This window comes from Camelus dromedarius, chromosome 21, assembly GCF_036321535.1.
Source record: "Camelus dromedarius isolate mCamDro1 chromosome 21, mCamDro1.pat, whole genome shotgun sequence".
NCBI lineage: Eukaryota > Metazoa > Chordata > Mammalia > Artiodactyla > Camelidae > Camelus > Camelus dromedarius.
In genome coordinates, this window is record NC_087456.1 from 19,237,324 (window position 1) to 19,255,290 (window position 17,967).

Below are 17,967 nucleotides of genomic sequence, written 5' to 3' on the forward strand. Positions count from 1 at the left end.
GTAACTCCTTTTGAAAATGCCATTATGAGAGCTTGGCTTGTACCAAGCTTTGGGTTCTTCTCTAGTACCAGAACCCAGAAAATTCATGCCCTAAAATGTTGGCGTCTCTGAGGGGAACATTACTAAGAAAAGGCTGCTCCCCTAGAACAGACAGCTTCCCCAACAAGAAGGCATGTAAAGTCTTCTCCAAAATGTGGGAATGTCTGTGAAGTTGTGAATGGGAAGGAGGCAGGGTCAGTAGGAAGGAGGGTGTAGGGTAGCCAAAAACTAGGCCAAGTTTATGATTTTATCCTGCCTCTTGTCTTTCTTTTCCTTTCTGTTCTTTCTTTCTTTTCACTGTCATCCTCCCTGGTGGTCAGTGGGTGGATGCAGGGGCCTGGGGTTTGGGGGCTAAAGCTGAGAGAGCAGACCTCTTGGATCTGTCTCGATACCTGGCAACTCTTGCGTCTCACGCTCTCTGTTTGGGGCTCTACAGTACATTCTGGCAGTTTACAGGTAAAGTGGGTAGAAAATGGGATAGTTACTAGAATGCAATGGAGTTCCAGGGTCATATCCTTAACAGTGTGAGGGTTACTGATGTTTTCTTGGCATAAAACTATTGGTTGTATCTTGATGAGTATCTGACACCTGTAAGAATTCTGTACATGTGTGGTTTCCATTCTTAAAAACTAATGGTGTGTTGCTTAAAAAACAAACAAACAAGCAAACAAAAAAAAGCACCAAAAAAAAAAAGAGCCTGTGTGTACGCCTGGGTGGGCACGTGTGTATGTGTTTATGATTTATTTGTCTGCTGCTCACGGGAAGCTTTCTCTTGCAAATGGTCTTGGAGCTGAATTCATTTTCTCAGTTAACTAAGCTCCTTTCCTTTCTTTTAATAAGAATTAATGTAAATAAAGTGGCCCATCTTCATCTTGCTTTTCTGTGTGTCCTCACTGTGTTTGCACTGAAGGTGGCACAGTTTTGAAACAGGCCCAGGTCTGAGTGGAACATCTGCGGTTCTCTCTCACCAGAAGCGGGACTGGGACAAGGGCCGCCCCACACTGCTGTTGTTAGGTTGTCCAACTTGGCGATTCGGAGCTCACTACCTTCTTCTCCTTACAAAGCACATGTTCAATAGATGCCTTTCTTTCTACCTCCAGAGTTCTTCCTCTTCTTTCTAGAGAAGCTCTCATGAAAGGAATGAACTTTTTTCTTATGAAATTACCCGGCCAACACTCTAAATGTGTGACTTTGGACATCTTATTTCAGTGGTAGCCCTGTACCAACTTACCAGTTTGGGAGAGTTCCTCAGCTCGGGGGGTCAACAGACAATGAACTACAGATTCCAGACTGTCCTTTCAGAAGGGAATTTAGCATTCCATTGGGTGTTTTGGGGACCTCAGGCAGATATATCCCTGGATGCCTGCCATGTAGGAGAATCCCAGCCAAGGATACAGAGCTGTGCTATGACTGTTGTGGTCTGGGTGTTCCTCGCCATCAGGGACTTACAGTGATGGTGGGGACTCCCTCCAGCCTTGAGGGTCTTTCCTTACCATGTGCATGCTTTCGATTTGTTCTTCTGTCATTAGCTTTAACAGATGATAGGATAAGGTGTGTGTGCATGTGTGTCTCCCTCCCTGGAGAGAGGCTCTCAGAAAGAGATTATTGAATAGTAAGGAAAGATATACCTTTGTGCTTTGGTTGATAACTCTTTCTGGAATGAAACCACGTTGTGTCATTACTCTAGAGCACAGGTCAACTGACTTTTTCTATAAAGGACAAGAAGTAGCAAATATCTGTGTCTTTAAGGGGCCATATGGAACTCTGTGACAATTACTCAACTCTGCTGTTGTAGTGCCAAAGCAGTCAGTGACAATATGTTAACAAATCAGTGTAGCTGTATTCCAATAAAACTTTATTTACAAAGACAGGCGGTGGGCCAGATTTAGGCCTTAGTTTGTCAGCCCCTGCCCCAAAGTACTATGTGTTCTTTCATGATCTTTTACAATTAATATTGTTAATTAAAGTGTATTCATTATCTCATTCTTTTTTGTGTCCTCTTGCTATGTCTAATAAAAGGTTGACTTATTTTAAAGAGCAAGATATTTTTCCAAAAATCATTTTTAAAGGCATGTGCAGTTGGGGTGGTATGGAGATGGAATATGTGTGCACAACACACAGCTACCTGACAGAGTGGCATGGTTCATCCCAGACCCCAGTCAGCTCTGCTCTGTCTCTAGTCCTTTCCTCTCCTGCCCAACCTGTCCCTCCCACATGGCTCCCTGAGTCTAAATCCTGGCCCCTGGGGCTCAGTGGCCAGCAGCTCTGACCTGTGTTCTCCTCTTCTTCTCGCCTTGGTCTTGATACAGAGGGTGCAGACTGAGTTTGTGCTGCCTGTTGCCCTAGAAAGTCCTTTGAATCTTTTTATTTTCCTGCCAGAGACACTGAATTAAACCTACAGTTTGCAGCCTTTAGTACCTTGTCCCTTCTTTCACCTTCTCTCTCCAACTTAATTGCCTTTGTTCGGAGTTAAAGGATCATGATGAGGTGTGGGGAAAAAAACAACAACAAAGCTTTATAGCTACCATCTTTCACTCCCATAAGGTATGTTTTAGAGTCTAGAGAGGCCCATGTGAAAGAGTCTTGCTGGCAGTTTTACTGGCTTTCCAAAGGAGAGCAAAAATGCTGGTTGCCAAGCAACACACATGTCCTGGCTTCTTCCAACCATGTGGACTTAAAAAAATAAAATTGTCCTATGGTTGACTTGTGAATGGGGAATCATGTGGGACTACACAGGGCAAACAGTTTGACAGAACAATGTTACATCTGTTTTTTCTGTCCTCGGTGTCTTTTCCTGGGGCCTTTACCAGGTCACATGGAGAAGTAAGTGGGGTGTGCCTGCAGCAGAGTGTAATTGGTTAACAAGGCGTACGCAGCGTTAGGAATGTCACCGTACAGTCTCGGAGTCATTTGCAGATTCCATATTGTAAATGATGTTCAAAAATCCATACTTTTCCTGTCATTTGCAGACTTGCTTAGTAGCGAAAACTTTGAGCCACCCAATGCACGTGTTCCCAGCTGAGAGACTGGACAGGGCAACTGCTCTGCCTTCGTGTTTCAGCTCTCTTCATGTAAATAACGGTCCTTTTTGCAGTCTATTTAGTGCTACATTTTTTGTCTTGCTGGGCTTTTGTTGGTGATTTCACTGTTTAAAGCAGCCCCCCAGGCGTAGGGCTGCAGTGCTGTCTAGTGTTCCTTTGGGCAAGGCTGTGATGTGCTTTACAGAGAAAATATGTGTTAGATAAGCTTCATTCAGGCATGGCATAGTGCTGTTGGTGTGAGTTCAGTGTTAATGAATCAACAATATGGTACATCCAGAAAAAGGCAGAGGAACTTCACTGATGTATATACATCAGGCTCCGGAAAGTACTAAGGTAACATCGAAAGCACATGAAGAAGCTGTGGAAACAGGCTGTATTTGTGGATTCATGAAATGACTGTGATTTTTTTTAAGGTGTAGTGGACAATATTGTGAGGCTCAAAACCCTGAGTCATCATTACCCAGGGTCAGGGAAATGTTGAACCCTTTTCAGCTAGTGTTTTGTTATAAAGAAAGTACATATAATTCATTATTTATAAGCAATAGACATGATGGTGTCTTTAAACAGAAATGCACATAAAACAAGATTATGTATTGTTTGATCAATGAACTATTGTGACCAGAGGTTCTCAGGAACCTTAACCATGTACCTCCCCTAGGAGCATGGCTCAGCATTCACTAAGTCAGTGTTCATGGAGACGTAATAGAAATAACTATCACCAGTAATAATAATTAACCATATATGATTGCAATTTAACACTAATGGAATCTATCTTCCACTTCCCAAATGAAAGACGAAGCCCTAGACTCATCCAGGTGCAGTGTCTCTGCTGAGAATATACACCAGGAATGGGGCTCCTTGATCTGATTGTCAGCTCTGGTGGTGTCCATGACACACCTGATAGACATTTGGAAGGAAGTTAAATGTTCAGACCCAGGAGCTGGGGCTGGAGGGCTCCTCCTCCACACTCCACTTAATTTTATGTCCAAGTCAGTTCAGGCTGCCATAACCGAACACCATAGACTGAGGGGCTTGGACAACAGTCATTTATTTCTCATGGTTCTAGAGGCTGGAAAGCTAAGATCAAGGTGCCAGTGGATTTGCGTCTGGTGAGAGCCCATTCCTGATTCATAGGCAGCCAGCTTCTCACTATGTCCTCACATGGCAGAAGGGGCAAAAGAGCTCTCTGGGGCCTCTTTTATAAGGGCACTAATCCCACTCATGTGGGCTCCACCCTCAAGACCTAATCACCTCCCAAAGGTCTGACCTCCAGATACCATCACTTGGGGCATTAGCTTTCAACATATGAATTTGGGGAAGACATAAACATTCAGTCCATAGCATTCTCCTTCCACCACTTTTATCACTGATTATTTTGCTTGAAGGGAAACCTTGATATATTTTTAAATTGCCCTGGAACTGAGCCATAGTGAGCCCATATCTCTGAACTGACACCTTAATTGGTGCCAGATGGAAAGGGAAAACCATTGCTCTTACACCAGTCTCTCCTCCCTGAAGGCCTGATGCAGGTCACATGTGAAGTGATTTCCTGTCTCCGATGTCTAATCTCTGCTGACAGGAGCCTGCATCTCACACCGAGTTGGCTGAGCTGGACGATCCCTCTCCAGGGAGCTCTGCAGGGAGGGGGCTGACTGACAGCCTGATGGGGACACAGACACGAGGACAAACCCCTCTCACCTGACAAAATAAACACAACTCAGGGCGTGGGAAGCAAAGGAATAACCTCAGCCTACAGGATCAGGGAAGGCTCCAGAGATGACATGACATCTGGCAGAGTTGAGAGGACGAGAATTGATGATGATGTAAGCAGAAACCTGTTAAAAGCAAAGCAGGAAGAATGTTGGGACATATATAGGAATGGAAAAAAGAAACACGAGTTGTTCCACCGAATCTTTTTTTTTTTTTATCTGAAGTACAGTACAAGTAGTGTCAGTTTCTGGTGTGCAGCACAATGTCCCAGTCATGCATATACATACATATATTCATTTTCATATTTCTTCATTAAAGGTTATTACAAGATACTGAATATAGTTCCCTGTGCTATACAGAAGAAATTTGCTGGGGTTTTGTTTTTTTTTTTTTTTTTGGTCATTTTTTGAAAAGCCTAGAAACACTATTCGTAAATTCCTGGACCTAATTATCACCACTTAGGACACTGGCCCGACACAGCACCTGCAAAGTCCCTACAGGAGGCCCTTCTAGAAAGTTCTACATTCTGTTGCTGATTGAGTGAGTGCTTGAACCTGTCTGTTTTTCCTCAGTTATAATCAGGAATAGGGTTATCTCTTTTTTAATCCTTACTGTATGCAAATATGAGTTAAGAGACAATGGCAATAAAGGGGCAACTCCTTGGCAAAAGAAACCTTGCATGTACTATAAACACATAGATCCTCAATGCAAGTTCATGGCTGGCAAAGTGCTTTTTGTTGCACAGATGCCTGGTGCAGAAACTTGCAGAGAAGGGCCAGGTGTGCAGATAGCATGCCAAATCACTGGTCATAGGGCCCTCCTCTGTCCCTCCTGTCATCTGATTTCTATTCCCAGGTCTCATTATGTGCAATGTCATATGCACACACACAGACACACAGGACTACCTCATCACAGCCAGGACACGTTGTGCCAAGGGAGGTGTTTTGCGTGAATTCTGTCCTTGGGGTTAGAAGCACTTGCTCAGCTGCCAACTACAAATAGCCCTGTGTAGAAGATGTTAATTAGTACGCCATTAAAAAGAAAAAAGAAAAAGACACCCCACTGCCCTCAAGAAGCCATGTAGAGGCCTGAAGTCCTACCATGACAGCCAAAGTGAAGCATGGCCCACTAATGCAGCCTTAATTCACTTTGTTGGCAGAGAAAGCAAGCTCACCATGCTGCTGCGGGAGTCCCTGGGGAACGTCAACTGCCGCACCACCATGATTGCGCACATCTCGGCCGCCGCCGGGAACTACGCCGAAACCCTGTCCACCATCCAGATCGCCTCGAGAGTCTTGAGGATGAAGAAGAAGAAAACGAAGGTAAGGAGCTTGCAAGGGATGCGGAGGATGAAGTAGCTTTCCGAGCCCTGCCTGGGAACTGAGTCAGAAAGAGCTGAATCAATACTTCTAATCCCCAAGCACCAGGGGCCCAGTGAGTGGGGCTGCTGATGGCTTGGCTCAGCCTTCTCCTTGGGGCAGGAGCCCCTGGCCGATACAGAAGCCACTTCCCCTCCCTACAGCTGGTGCTGCTCCTGGTTGTCCAGCCTGGGCCCCCCTAACAGGGAGTGCTTGATCCACTTGAGATACAATGGATTGCTACTTTGAGGTGGAAAATTTTGGAGGGACAGGAAATATTCATAATTTATCTCTTGCCTACCTTGGCCCTTCAACTGATTCACCCAAAGAGGACTGTGAACTCCTTTCTCAGGTGGCCCTACTGCCCCTGCATTTCCGAGAGGCAGTTTCAGGCTGCTGGGTTTGGCCATGTTAATTCAGTAGTTTCTGGTGGATGCTGAGTCCTCTAGAAACCACTGGGCTCATTTCCTCAGGCCAGGGCAAAGCCAGGACAGTGGCGGCATGACAAGAATGTTTGAGAAAATAATCATGATTGTGGTCACTCTGGCCTATGGTCAGCTGGTGATGTATGGGGCTTTTCCCCCTTCCTTTTCGTTTTTGTTTTTGTTTTGTTTTGTTTTCGTCAAAAACACATCTTTCCAAGCAGTGTTCCGTGTGGCACAAGTTGTCACAAATGTCTTGGTTGTGCCAAGCTGGTGATCCCTCCCTTGGTCCTCAGGCCGTCAGAAGAGGCATGGGCTGGTCACCCCTTTCATGGGCAGCCTCGTAGAGGTTATGCTTCGAGTAAGAGGCCATGTCATACAAAGCGCGGGCGCCTGGCCTGGCACACCTCGGGGAACAACCCCTGTGCAGGGAGGCCCACCGGAGTCTGGACAGCCTGTGTTGAGCCGAGGGCCTCCACCAGTCACCCCAGGATGTCAGGCTTGCTGTCTTGGAAGAGGCGCCCACACTAACTGTCTTCCTCTCACTCACAGTACACATCAAGCTCCTCTGGCGGGGAAAGCTCCTGTGAGGAAGGCAGAATGCGCAGGCCCACCCAGCTGAGACCCTTCCACGCCAGGGCCGCGGGGGAATCAGACTTCCCGATCCCCCACCTGTCCAGTGACCCCGACTACTCCTCCAGCAGCGAGCAGTCCTGTGACACAGTCATCTACATTGGGCCGAACGGCACGGCCCTCTCTGACAAGGAGCTCACCGACAACGAGGGGCCCCCAGACTTTGTCCCTATCGTGCCAGCCCTGCAGAAGACCAGGGCCGACAGCCGGTCCACGGAGGCCGGAGAGGCCGCGGCCAGCAAGTCAGAAAGAGACTGCTTGAAGTGCAACACATTCGCCGAGCTGCAGGAGAGACTGGATTGCATCGACGGCAGCGAGGAGCCCAGCAAGTTCCCTTTTGAAGAGCTGCCCGCCCAGTTTGGGGAAGAGCAGGCAAGCAAGAGTCTCCCATTAAGCCAGGCAGCTGGGGCGGGCCTGCTCTGTGAGTCTGATAAAGAAGATGACGGGTCAGATGACCCACTGACCAACAGAGAAGGCGCTGAGCCCCCGGCCTCCAAGGTGCAGAGGAATCATTCCCCCGTCCCTGCCGCACTGCTTACCAGCAGCCCCACCCCTGCTTCGCCCAGGAGCATCCCTGGCAGCAGCAGCCAGCACAGTTCTTCCCAGCTCGTGCAGAGCCCCAGCCTCCAAAGCAGCCGAGAAAGCCTGAACTCCTGTGGCTTTGTAGAAGGCAAGCCCAGGCCAATGGGCTCCCCGAGGCTGGGCATCGCCAGCCTGTCCAAGACCTCAGAGTACAAGCCAGCCAGCTCTCCTTCCCAGAGATGCAAAGTCTACACCCAGAAGGGTGTCCTGCCTTCTCCAGCCCCACTGCCAACCTTGAGCAAGGATTCCGGCATGGTCTCTACTGAGTCCCTGCTGCAGCCCGAGGTACGTACACCCCCGGTTGGAATGAGCCCCCAGGTTTTGAAGAAATCCATGTCTGCTGGGAGCAAAGGGTTCCCAGAAACCCCTGTCGATGACGAACATCAGGCAGCAACTTCTCCAGATTCGAAGAAGGAGATACTGAGCACCACGATGTTGACAGTGCAGCAGCCCCTGGAACTGAACGGTGAGGACGAACTGGTGTTCACCCTGGTGGAGGAGTTAACCATCAGCGGGGTCCTGGACAGCGGCCGCCCCACCAGCATCATCAGCTTCAACAGCGACTGCTCTGTGCAGGCCTTGGCCTCGGGCTCCCGGCCCGTCAGCATCATCGGCAGCATCAGTGAGGACCTGGAGTGCTACTCCAACGTGGCTCCAGTCTCCGAGGTCAGTATCACCCAATTCTTGCCCCTCCCGAAGCTGAACCTGGACGAGAAGGCCCGGGAGGCAGGAAGCAGGCGTTCCTCCATCAGCTCCTGGCTGAGTGAGATGAGCACAGGCAGTGACGGCGAGCAGCCCTGCCATAGTTTCATCGCTCAGGCGTGTTTCGGGCATGGGGAGGCAATGGCAGACCCCCCAGCCTCGGAGTTTGTCAGCAGCATCCAGAACACCGGTGTGGTATGTCGAGAGAAGCCCAGGGCAGGCCCTGACAATTTGCTCATCTTGTCTGAAATGGGGGAAGACTCTTTCAACAAAGCAACCCCCATCAAAGGCTGCAAGATTTCCACCCTGGGCAAGGCCATGGTCACCATCTCTAACACGGCCAGTCTGAGCAGCTACGAAGGGTACATCCCCATGAAGACCAACATTACAGTTTACCCCTGCATCGCCATGAGTCCCCGGAACATCCAAGAGCCTGAGGCGTCCATTGCTACTGTTAGCTCAGTCCCCAGAGCAGCCCAGTCCCAGGAGAGCAAGGAAACCAATGCAAAGAAAGAGATGAAATTTGAGGACCCCTGGCTGAAACGAGAAGAGGAGGTAAAAAAAGAGAATGCTTATCCCAGTGAAGAAGGGATTAGGTATGAGACTGCCACAGGCCCCCCAAAGCCTGAGGCCAGAGCAGAACAGGACAGGAAGGCCAGCCCAGGCGACAGGCTGAGCAGCAGCAGCGGTGAGGTATCTGCCTCTCCCGCAGCTGACAACTTCAGGAGGGTGGTGGATGGCTGTGAGATGGCCCTGCCCAGTGTGGCTGTCCAGAGCCCTGTGCATCTTAACAAAAGCCTGAAGTCAAGCAGCCTTCCCAGGGCTTTTCAGAAAGCCAGCAGGCAGGAGGAGCTGGACGGCCTCTTCTACCACTGCACTGCAGAGACCAACGGCATCGGCTTGGCTTCCGGCACCCAGCCCTCCAAGGCCACCCTGGAGAGGAAGGTGGCATCACCCAAGCACTGTGTCCTGGCTCGGCCCAAAGGGACTCCCCCACTGCCCCCAGTCCGAAAGTCCAGCTTGGACCAGAAGAACCGGGCCAGCCCCCAGCATAGCACCTGCAGCAGCAGCTCCAGCAGCCCCTTGAACCAACCTGCACCCTTCTTGGCCAGCTTCACGGATGAGCCAAGCAGCAAGATGAAGGATGCCAGTAGCAGCAGCAAGCTCTTCAGTGCCAAACTGGAGCAGCTGGCCAGCAGGACCAACTCACTCGGCAGGACAACGGTCAGCCACTACGAATGCCTCTCGCTGGAGAGGGCCGAGAGCCTGTCCTCCATGAGCTCCCGGCTGCTCGCGGGCAAGGACAGCACCATGCCCCGCACCGGGAGGAGCCCGGGCCGCAGCGCCGGGGCCTCGCCCACCAACCCCGGCCCCACGCAGTCGGCGGGGGCCTCGCCCAAGGCCAGCCAGTCCAAGATCTCCGCCGTGAGCAAGCTGCTCCTGGCCAGCCCCAAGGCGCGCAGCTTGTCCACCTCCACCACCAAGACCCTGAGCTTCTCCACCAAGTCCCTGCCGCAGGCGGTGGGCCAGAGCTCCGGCCCGCCCCCCGGCGGGAAGCCCATGTCCTGGTCCACGCAGTCGCTGAGCCGGAGCAGGGGCTCGGGCCTGGCGTCCAAGCTGCCGCTGCGGGCGGTGAACGGGCGCATCTCGGAGCTGCTGCAGGGCGGTGCGGGCCCGCGGGGGCTGCCGGGGCGCGCGGGGCCCGAGGCGGAGGAGCGCGCGGCCCCCGCCGACGAGCGCCCGGGGCCCGGCGCCCCGCTGCCCTCGCCCTACAGCAAGATCACGCCGCCGCGCAGGCCCCACCGCTGCAGCAGCGGCCACGGCAGCGACAACAGCAGCGTGCTGAGCGGGGAGCTCCCGCCCGCCATGGGCAAGACGGCGCTCTTCTACCACAGCGGCGGCAGCAGCGGCTACGAGAGCATGATGCGCGACAGCGAGGCCACCGGCAGCGCGTCGTCCGCCCAGGACTCCATGAGCGAGAACAGCAGCTCCGTGGGCGGGCGCTGCCGCAGCCTCAAAGCCCCGAAAAAACGCGCTAACTCAGGTAGGTGCGGGCCCCGGCCGCGGGCATCGGCGCCCTGGCTCCCCTTTTCCCACCACCCATCACCAGAGCCATGGAGGGCTTCACTGTCAAAACCCAACGACGGGCATCACGACACCTTCAGGCTGTGAATGCCCTTCGGTCTTAGAGCCGGGAGAAGGCAGGGCGCTCCAGGGCACCAGGGGCCCGGCTCCATGCTCACCAGCTGTGGGGGGAAAAGAAGCGGCCCCTTCCTGCATGGGTACCCACCCTCCCCCAACCTCGGGCCCAGAGACCTGGGTTCCTCTGCTCAAGGACCAAGAATACTGCTGCTTAGAACCACCTGAGGGATTAGGTCAGGGTAGCTACCTTGATGACCCAGAGATGCCCCCGACCCTGGCAGCCACTCTCTGGGAATTGGACAAGGCACACGTTGTCTTATTGAAGTACAGTTGGGGAAGCCCTTCCTATACACACACCCCCGCCTCAAACACACTTACAGTCACATGTGCACACTGGCCACAGGTCTGAAATATTCCACAGGTACACAGACACACACACCGTGGTGCAGAAATACATGCTTTTAGAGGAAGTCTTTGCCATTTCCAGGAATCTCCTATCAAAAGGCAAATAAATACTCCCGAGGAACTAATGTATAAAGCCTAGTGACCTATTAATTGGAGTTTGGGGGACAGGTGACAGTAATGATGGCCAAGGAGAAGAGGACTTAGGTCAGAGCTGATGGCCCAGGTAGCCACGCGGTAGGTGAGGTGAAAGGTCAGTAAGGAGAGAGAGGGACAGAGAGAGAAGACAAAAGGAACCAAGGACAACTTAAGCTCCTTGAGAATTTTGCTGATTCATCTTTGCTCTTAAATGGATTTCAGAGAACTTGTCCTTACTCATTCTTTAGCACAGGATGCATTTTGTAACGAAGTGATCTCCCGCAGAGCCCCACATGCAGTTCTGCACCTTGGTTGAACTGAGCGTGGCCTGGGGTTCCAGCCTGTCCTTAGTCACACTGTGGCCCTTCTATGAAACCCTAGTCTCTCCCAGAGCCCTCAGATAATATTGGTGCCACCAGCATATTTGGAATTAAAATATGGGGTAAGACCCAGAAGTGAGGCCTCTTCTTTCCAGCAGCTGCTGCAGCCAGCGATTGCCCCACCTGTTTTTATCTCAACCACGGGGTTGCCTTTTTCTGTTCCCACACCTCAGGCAAGCACAGTCTGTGCAGTGTTCCACTCCAAATGTAAAGACTGTGGTTAATGCACATCATAAACCATCTGTCTGCTTCAAATCAAAGAAACCAACCTCAAGGGACCATGCAGTCATGTTGTAACTCTAGACATCATGATGTAGGTCAACCCAGCCACCCACCCCATCACAGATCATGAAACGTGATGAGGATGTTACCCTCCTGGCCTGTTCAGGAGCCATCATGCCTGTCAGGATCTTGATGTCTTTATTTCCCAGGCGGTGTGTGCATCAGGCTGTGGTCCATTCTGACCGTGCTCCCCTTCAGGCCCTCAGCCCTGGGTCTCAGCAGCAGACCTGGGAGCAGAACTCCGTAGAAGACAAGTGGATAGCAGAAAGCCATTTGGTGTTAACATGACAGCTGCTGTGTCCTATTTGCAGGGTCAAGGGCATTAAAATATATTGATAGTAGTTACTAAAAATAGCAAGAAAATTTATGTAAGCCAGAGTCTTTGCAGGGGAAAAAAAAAAAATCTGGCCTTCTCAGTACTTAGTCAATAAACCTTATTATTACAATCTACCCAGTGTTGGTCTTCAAAGTCCAGATTATTGTGTGACGTTTGCCATGTGCTCACGTGGGTTTGGGTGTTATAGAGTGCTTTCACGTACTCTAATTTAGTGTCCTGAATCTACCAATCCATCTTATTCTGCATCTTTGCTCTTTTTCTTGACTTGCATTTTTTGGTTTGGCTGTTACACTGAGCAAAGAGGAAGGAAACCTAAAATAATCACTTGGACTGCAGGCTCTGCACATGTCCTTGCTTGGTGTGACCTTTTGTAAATGCTGTTCTCTGAGGGTCCCTTGTTAGGTTAGGCTGTTGGTGTAAAAGCAGAGCACCAGGCTAGGTGCCAGGGGTGGGATATAAGAGAGAGCGCCGAGGGCATTGGGCCTCTGTGAGCAGCCACCCTAGAGTCCGCGTCCAGAATGGATACGGCAGCGGAGATATGCTCCTTCCAGGCTCGGTGACCTTGTCTTACTTTTTTATGATTATTATTAAGAGAAATGCTGGCTGTCAGATATGATCAGCATAAATCAAAAGCAACTTCTTTAAGAGAAGCCATAAACCTCCTCAAAGGAAATTCCTAGCTCGATGGCTGGATTTTACTATCACTAGAGATGTCTGGCAGTGCAGAGGAGACAGGCAGTTATCTGTCAGCTGAGATTACTTTTGAATTTGGAAAACTTTAATGCTTTGGTTATTTCCTTAGTGAAAATGAGCTAGAAATATCTTCCCAGGGAGATAAGCTTGCACTCTTTGAGTGCTTTCTAGTGCACGTAACAGTGGAAACAGTCAAACATAGTGATGGTTCACTGTTGTGGTCCCGTGCCTGGAGATCCATGTTGGTGAAGAGTGCATGGAATTGGATTCTTCCTTTTGGCATAGTGCAGTGGGATGATTGAGCTAGAAAGCAGTAGACTTGGGATCTTGGGCTGTGTGACCTTTAGGAAATAACTGTCCTCTCTGGGCTTCAGTTTTCTCACATAAAAGTAAAATGAGGGGGTTGGTAGATAACTACCACGGTCTCTCTGATTCTCACATTGTATAAGATGATGCAAATAATGTAAAAAATATTGGAGGTAATGTGACTTCCTTTCCATAAGGTGATCCGTAGTCCATGGGATTTATTTTTAGTTGTTAAATTTTGATCGGGCCTCTTCTGTGCTGTCAGAGCTTGGTGAGATGAAAGTTTCAATTATGACGGGAGAGGGGCAGGCAGCGTGGAAGACAAGGCCGCTCTGGGAAGTGTATAACCTCATTGGAGAGCAAGGACGAAGCACATGGAACAGAGAACAATGAACCAAGGCACGTTGCTAAGTGCTGAGAGATGCAGTGAGACTTTAGTGTAGGAAAGTATTTAGACAAAGAGGGTCCAGAGCAGTTGAAGAAGGCTATGGGGAAACACTGAGCCAGGCCTTGAAGGATGCTGGGGCAAAGCAGGTAAAGGGCATTGTAGGCTGAGGCAGTGATGGGAGCACAAGCTTGGGGCAGGGAGAGCATGGCTTAGGGACAACAGAGTGGGATTAACTCCACAAGAGGGCTATTCCTAATGGATGTCATGACAGGAAAGGTAAGTCCTGGTCAAATTATTCCTTGTACATGTGGCAACTATGGTAGGAATGATTGCAGTTGGCAGTGGGGAGTCATTATAGGTTCTTGGCTGAAAGTGTGATGAGGTGACAGAAGCTGTGGGTTGCTTTCTACTGATGGATTTTTATCCATTCCTCTGCTATTCCTTGCCAGCCCCCTGTGGCAGGTGACACAAACTTGTATGTGTAGCCATTAGCCATGAAGTAGAGTGATGGCAGCCAGCCCAGGTGGGGAGCAAATGTCCATCCTGTCCAGAGTAATTCCATGTCTCAGAGGATGTCAATCAGTGATGGGCAGTTTAAGCCATGGTTGCATCAGCCTGGCCCCACCCAAGGCCCCGTCCTTACACTGAGAGCTCCTTCGTATCCTGTGTCTTGTGGGCTCTCCCTGACGTTGATCTTCCTCCCCAGGTTCCTGACACTTCACCCCACACCCGGTGTGTTACCCTCTTGACTTCTTTCTCTCTCTTTCCTTCCCTCCTGAGCTGGCTGGAGAAATCTGGAAATTAGATCAGCACCTTGGTCTGAGTGAAGTTCTTTCCCACTGCAGCAGGCCCTGGGTGTGGACCCAGCATCCAAAAGGCCCAGGAGACAGGGCGGGTCTGCCCCAGGAGAAGCCAGCCAGGGAGCGTGTTGGTTCTGAGATGCACCCAGAGCTTGACCTGCCCCGACATGAGCTCCTGCATGGCTTGTTCTGCACTTGACTCAGCCTGTTGGGGCCCCAGCACTGGGCTGGGGCAGGTTACTGGGAATCAGTTGGACACTGCTGACTGAGTCACTGGTTGGCTGGATGGCTGGCAGGCAGTGTGGTCTTACAAGTTAGCTGAGTTCTTTTCTGTGTACTTCTCATATCTCGCCCTGCCAGTGACCTGTGTATTAAACACTGAGCCTGTCCTGTATTTTCTTTCCTACTCTAATCACCAAACACTTCCCTGCTCCGGGTGCTGAGTAAACATTGCTGACTGATGGGTGGCTGGGTTCAGTTAGCAGACCCACTGCACCAAAATCTGTGACTAGTTACTCCTCCAAGGGCCTCAGAGCCCTTGGTTCACTCTGCCTTCCCACTGCTGTTCATTTGGTTCTCAGGTGCAATCTTCTTTTGTTTTAATGAATTCAGAAAACACAGTAGTCTCTGGTGTAATGAAAACGGGTAAGGCAAGCTGCCTGTTGGCCAATTTAAGATTTCTAGAGTGTTCCTAAGAGACTCCACCTAGAAATGGATGAGAAAGGGCTCCAAGTGAGAGAATCTTTCTGACTATACGTTGGAAGAAAAATTGAAAAGTAATTGGCTCCCTACGACACCGAGGAATGCCCTTAGAGTAGAGAGTGAGGGGGATTGGGGCTGTGAGTCACGTGTAAGGGGCCCAGGCTCTGCCCTGAGGAGAGCCCTGCAGCCCGGACCCCTCCCCATCTCATCTCCATCTTGGGAAGGGTTCGCTTGTCAATTCAAGGTCTCCAGCAGCTGGAGCAGCCAGCATCATCATTCATCTGGAGGCAGGAGGCTGGCTCTTGTTGGTCAGTAAATTCACTCACCTTAATGTTTTCCCTCCCCCTCCTCATCTCTGATGTTTGCAGTACCTTGAGTTAGAATGGAAATGGGGGGTGATGGAGGAGAAGCTAATGATGGTAGGTTCTCAGGGGCGGGAGTTGGGAAAGGGCGTCAGCCTGTTCCCAATGCCTGTGTTTCTTGACATTTGACCTAAGAAACAGCATCTTTGGACTCAGTGTGGACACTTTCATCTGCACTCGATGATGTTAAAAATGGAAGGCCCAACATCAGACTTCTCACTGGGGCTGTCAGTGCTGCGGAGGAGATAGTGAAGTAGGCTGTGACGGGTCAGGGGCCCCTCCTAACGCACGCAGCTGACGGCCACGCCTGCAGTGGGAAGGGGAGAGAGTGGGCTCAGATTTTCATGCAGCAAAATTGTTGGCAGTTACCAGCTTAAGTGTTTCTTTACACACTTGACTTCTCCATGTCCAGAGTGCTGGGCTGATGAGCAGGGAGTTAGGAGAGAGAGGATGAAGGAATCCTGACCTGCTGGCATCAGCAGGAAGCTGGTTCAGGACGTGGGATCCCAAACCAGACAGCTGTGTTCAACAGGGCCTCACACCACTGTTGCCCAAACTGGGGCATTTCCCCACCGCATCCCTACCTCATATGCTACCCTGACCTTCCAGCAGCCTGGAAGGAAGTGGTCACTGGCAGAGGCTGGGCTCAGCAGAAAGCTGGGAGCATCTGCTTGAGAGGTGGAGATGGTGGACCATGCTGAAAATCCAAGAAGTCATATTTCTGTGGGGAGTCAGACCAAGGCCCTGTGGTCAGTTCTCTCCCCGTGATGATGTGGCGTTTTGGCACCAGTTTCCTGTGCCCTTTCCAGTAAAGTGAGGGCACCATCTCTCCGTCTGAAACTTCCTTTTCAGCATTAAACTCCATCTCCTCTAGTCTGACCACAGTCCCCTGCCCTTGCCCTCAGCTTTCCCCATCACACCCTGAGTTAAGTCTCCCAGTGTATCTCTGGAGGAGAGGCAGAACCCACGTAATTAGGGGAGGAATGAAGAGGGAGAGTGGAGAAGAGAAGGCATTGACTCCTCCAAGAGTCCTTCAGCACTACGGGGAGTGATGCTGTGAGGACCAGTGCTTCCAGCAGCATCAGCCCACTAGCAGATACAGGCCGTTTCCAGAAAATTACAGGGTTGTGCATCCTTCGTATTCTCAGGGCTGCCATGTCGTGACATGCTCTCCTGCACTCTCACTCAGCTCTGACTTTGGATGAAGTCGCTATCTGTTCTGTTTAAAAGCAGAATTGGCCCAGACTCTAAGAGCAGCTAGCCAAGGCTTCTGGCAGACTCCACCTTCTTTCCTCAAACTCAGGAGTGACCACATACTAATTCTGAGTTAAATTAAGTCAGGCTTCCTTCAGCTTCAGGATAAACCTGTTGGGATGGTGTCACGTTTCCCAACCATCCTCCTTCCAGGAGAAAGCAAGCTTCTGAGATGCCCATCCCTGGTGGAATTTGCTTCTGGGTGGGTGTGCCTCAGGAGATGCAGCTCCAGGAAGCAACACCAGCACCCACAGACGCCAGCTTCCAGGGGGCCAAGCCTGCAGCCTCCCGCTGGAGGAGGGACCAGAACCAGAGGGGCAAGCATGATCATCGCCCAAAGCAAGAGGCTAGTTCTGCTTCCAAGGTGGATGAAATATAAGTCCCCACCCTCAGAAGCCAGGCCAAGGCTTCACTCACTCATGCCCCCAGGCACCGGAAAAGGTGGTACTTGGAGCAGTGGGGCCCCCGGCCATGCAGCCACACTATGGTAATTGCTTTTCATAATCCTTGAGAGACCTGCCTCTAGGGGCACAAGTCTGCATGTTCTCTCTGTTGGGCTGCAGCCCGCAGGCCCGCAGGCCTTGACCAAAGAAAGATCCCAGAGACAACGACAGAGACCTCTTTGTTTTATTGGACAGGGGATCCTACACAAAGCGTCAGAGTGTCCTGGGGCAACACCCACCGCCTGTGGCAGACAGCAGGCGGGACGCGGCAGCAGCCCTCCCTGCTCAGGGGAGAAGGAGGCTGCCACTTACAGGAGCGATTGACGTCAGGAAGGCTCATCGCTTACCAGGGGCTGATGAAGCCCTAGAATGAAGAGGATGGGGCAGTCTGTGAGTGAAGCAGGTTGAGCAGGTGATCCACAGAGAGCCAGAGAGCAGCCGTCTTGAGTGGCCTGACCATACATACGATCTCTGTGATTCCTGTGTGCTCTTCAGCTCCCCAAAAAGATTACGAAGAAAAACAATCAAAAGGATATTCATGTTGAGTGAGCACCTACTATGTGCCAAGTTCTGTGGTGTTTAATGATAACCTATTCTTTGGAGGAAATCATTTATTACCTGATACTTTAATTTTTATTATTTTGGTGGAGAATGTGGGCAATGCATTTTTTTAGACAAGGGAACACTGAGACTTCGGGCAAGTTACTGAAGTCGTTTGTACCTTAGTTTCCTCTTCTGTGAGAATTAAATCGGGTACTAGGCTTGCCTGTGACAGAACATCTCAATAACAACATAGAGATTAATTTCTCGTGGAAGAGTCTCTGTAGGGGATTTTTAGGGCAGTGAAAATA

General features: G+C 50.7%; 1 protein-coding gene across 2 annotated transcripts in view; it reads left to right on the forward strand.

The window, feature by feature from the left end:
* Positions 1–17,967, forward strand: part of KIF26B (kinesin family member 26B) — a 427,084-nt gene that overhangs the window by 396,879 nt on the left and 12,238 nt on the right. For both annotated transcript variants that reach the window (XM_031438497.2, XM_064477251.1), the window contains 2 exons: positions 5,950–6,112; positions 7,123–10,531. In XM_031438497.2, the coding sequence (XP_031294357.2) occupies positions 5,950–6,112; positions 7,123–10,531 (3,572 nt within the window). The remainder of the gene's footprint in view (positions 1–5,949; positions 6,113–7,122; positions 10,532–17,967) is intronic.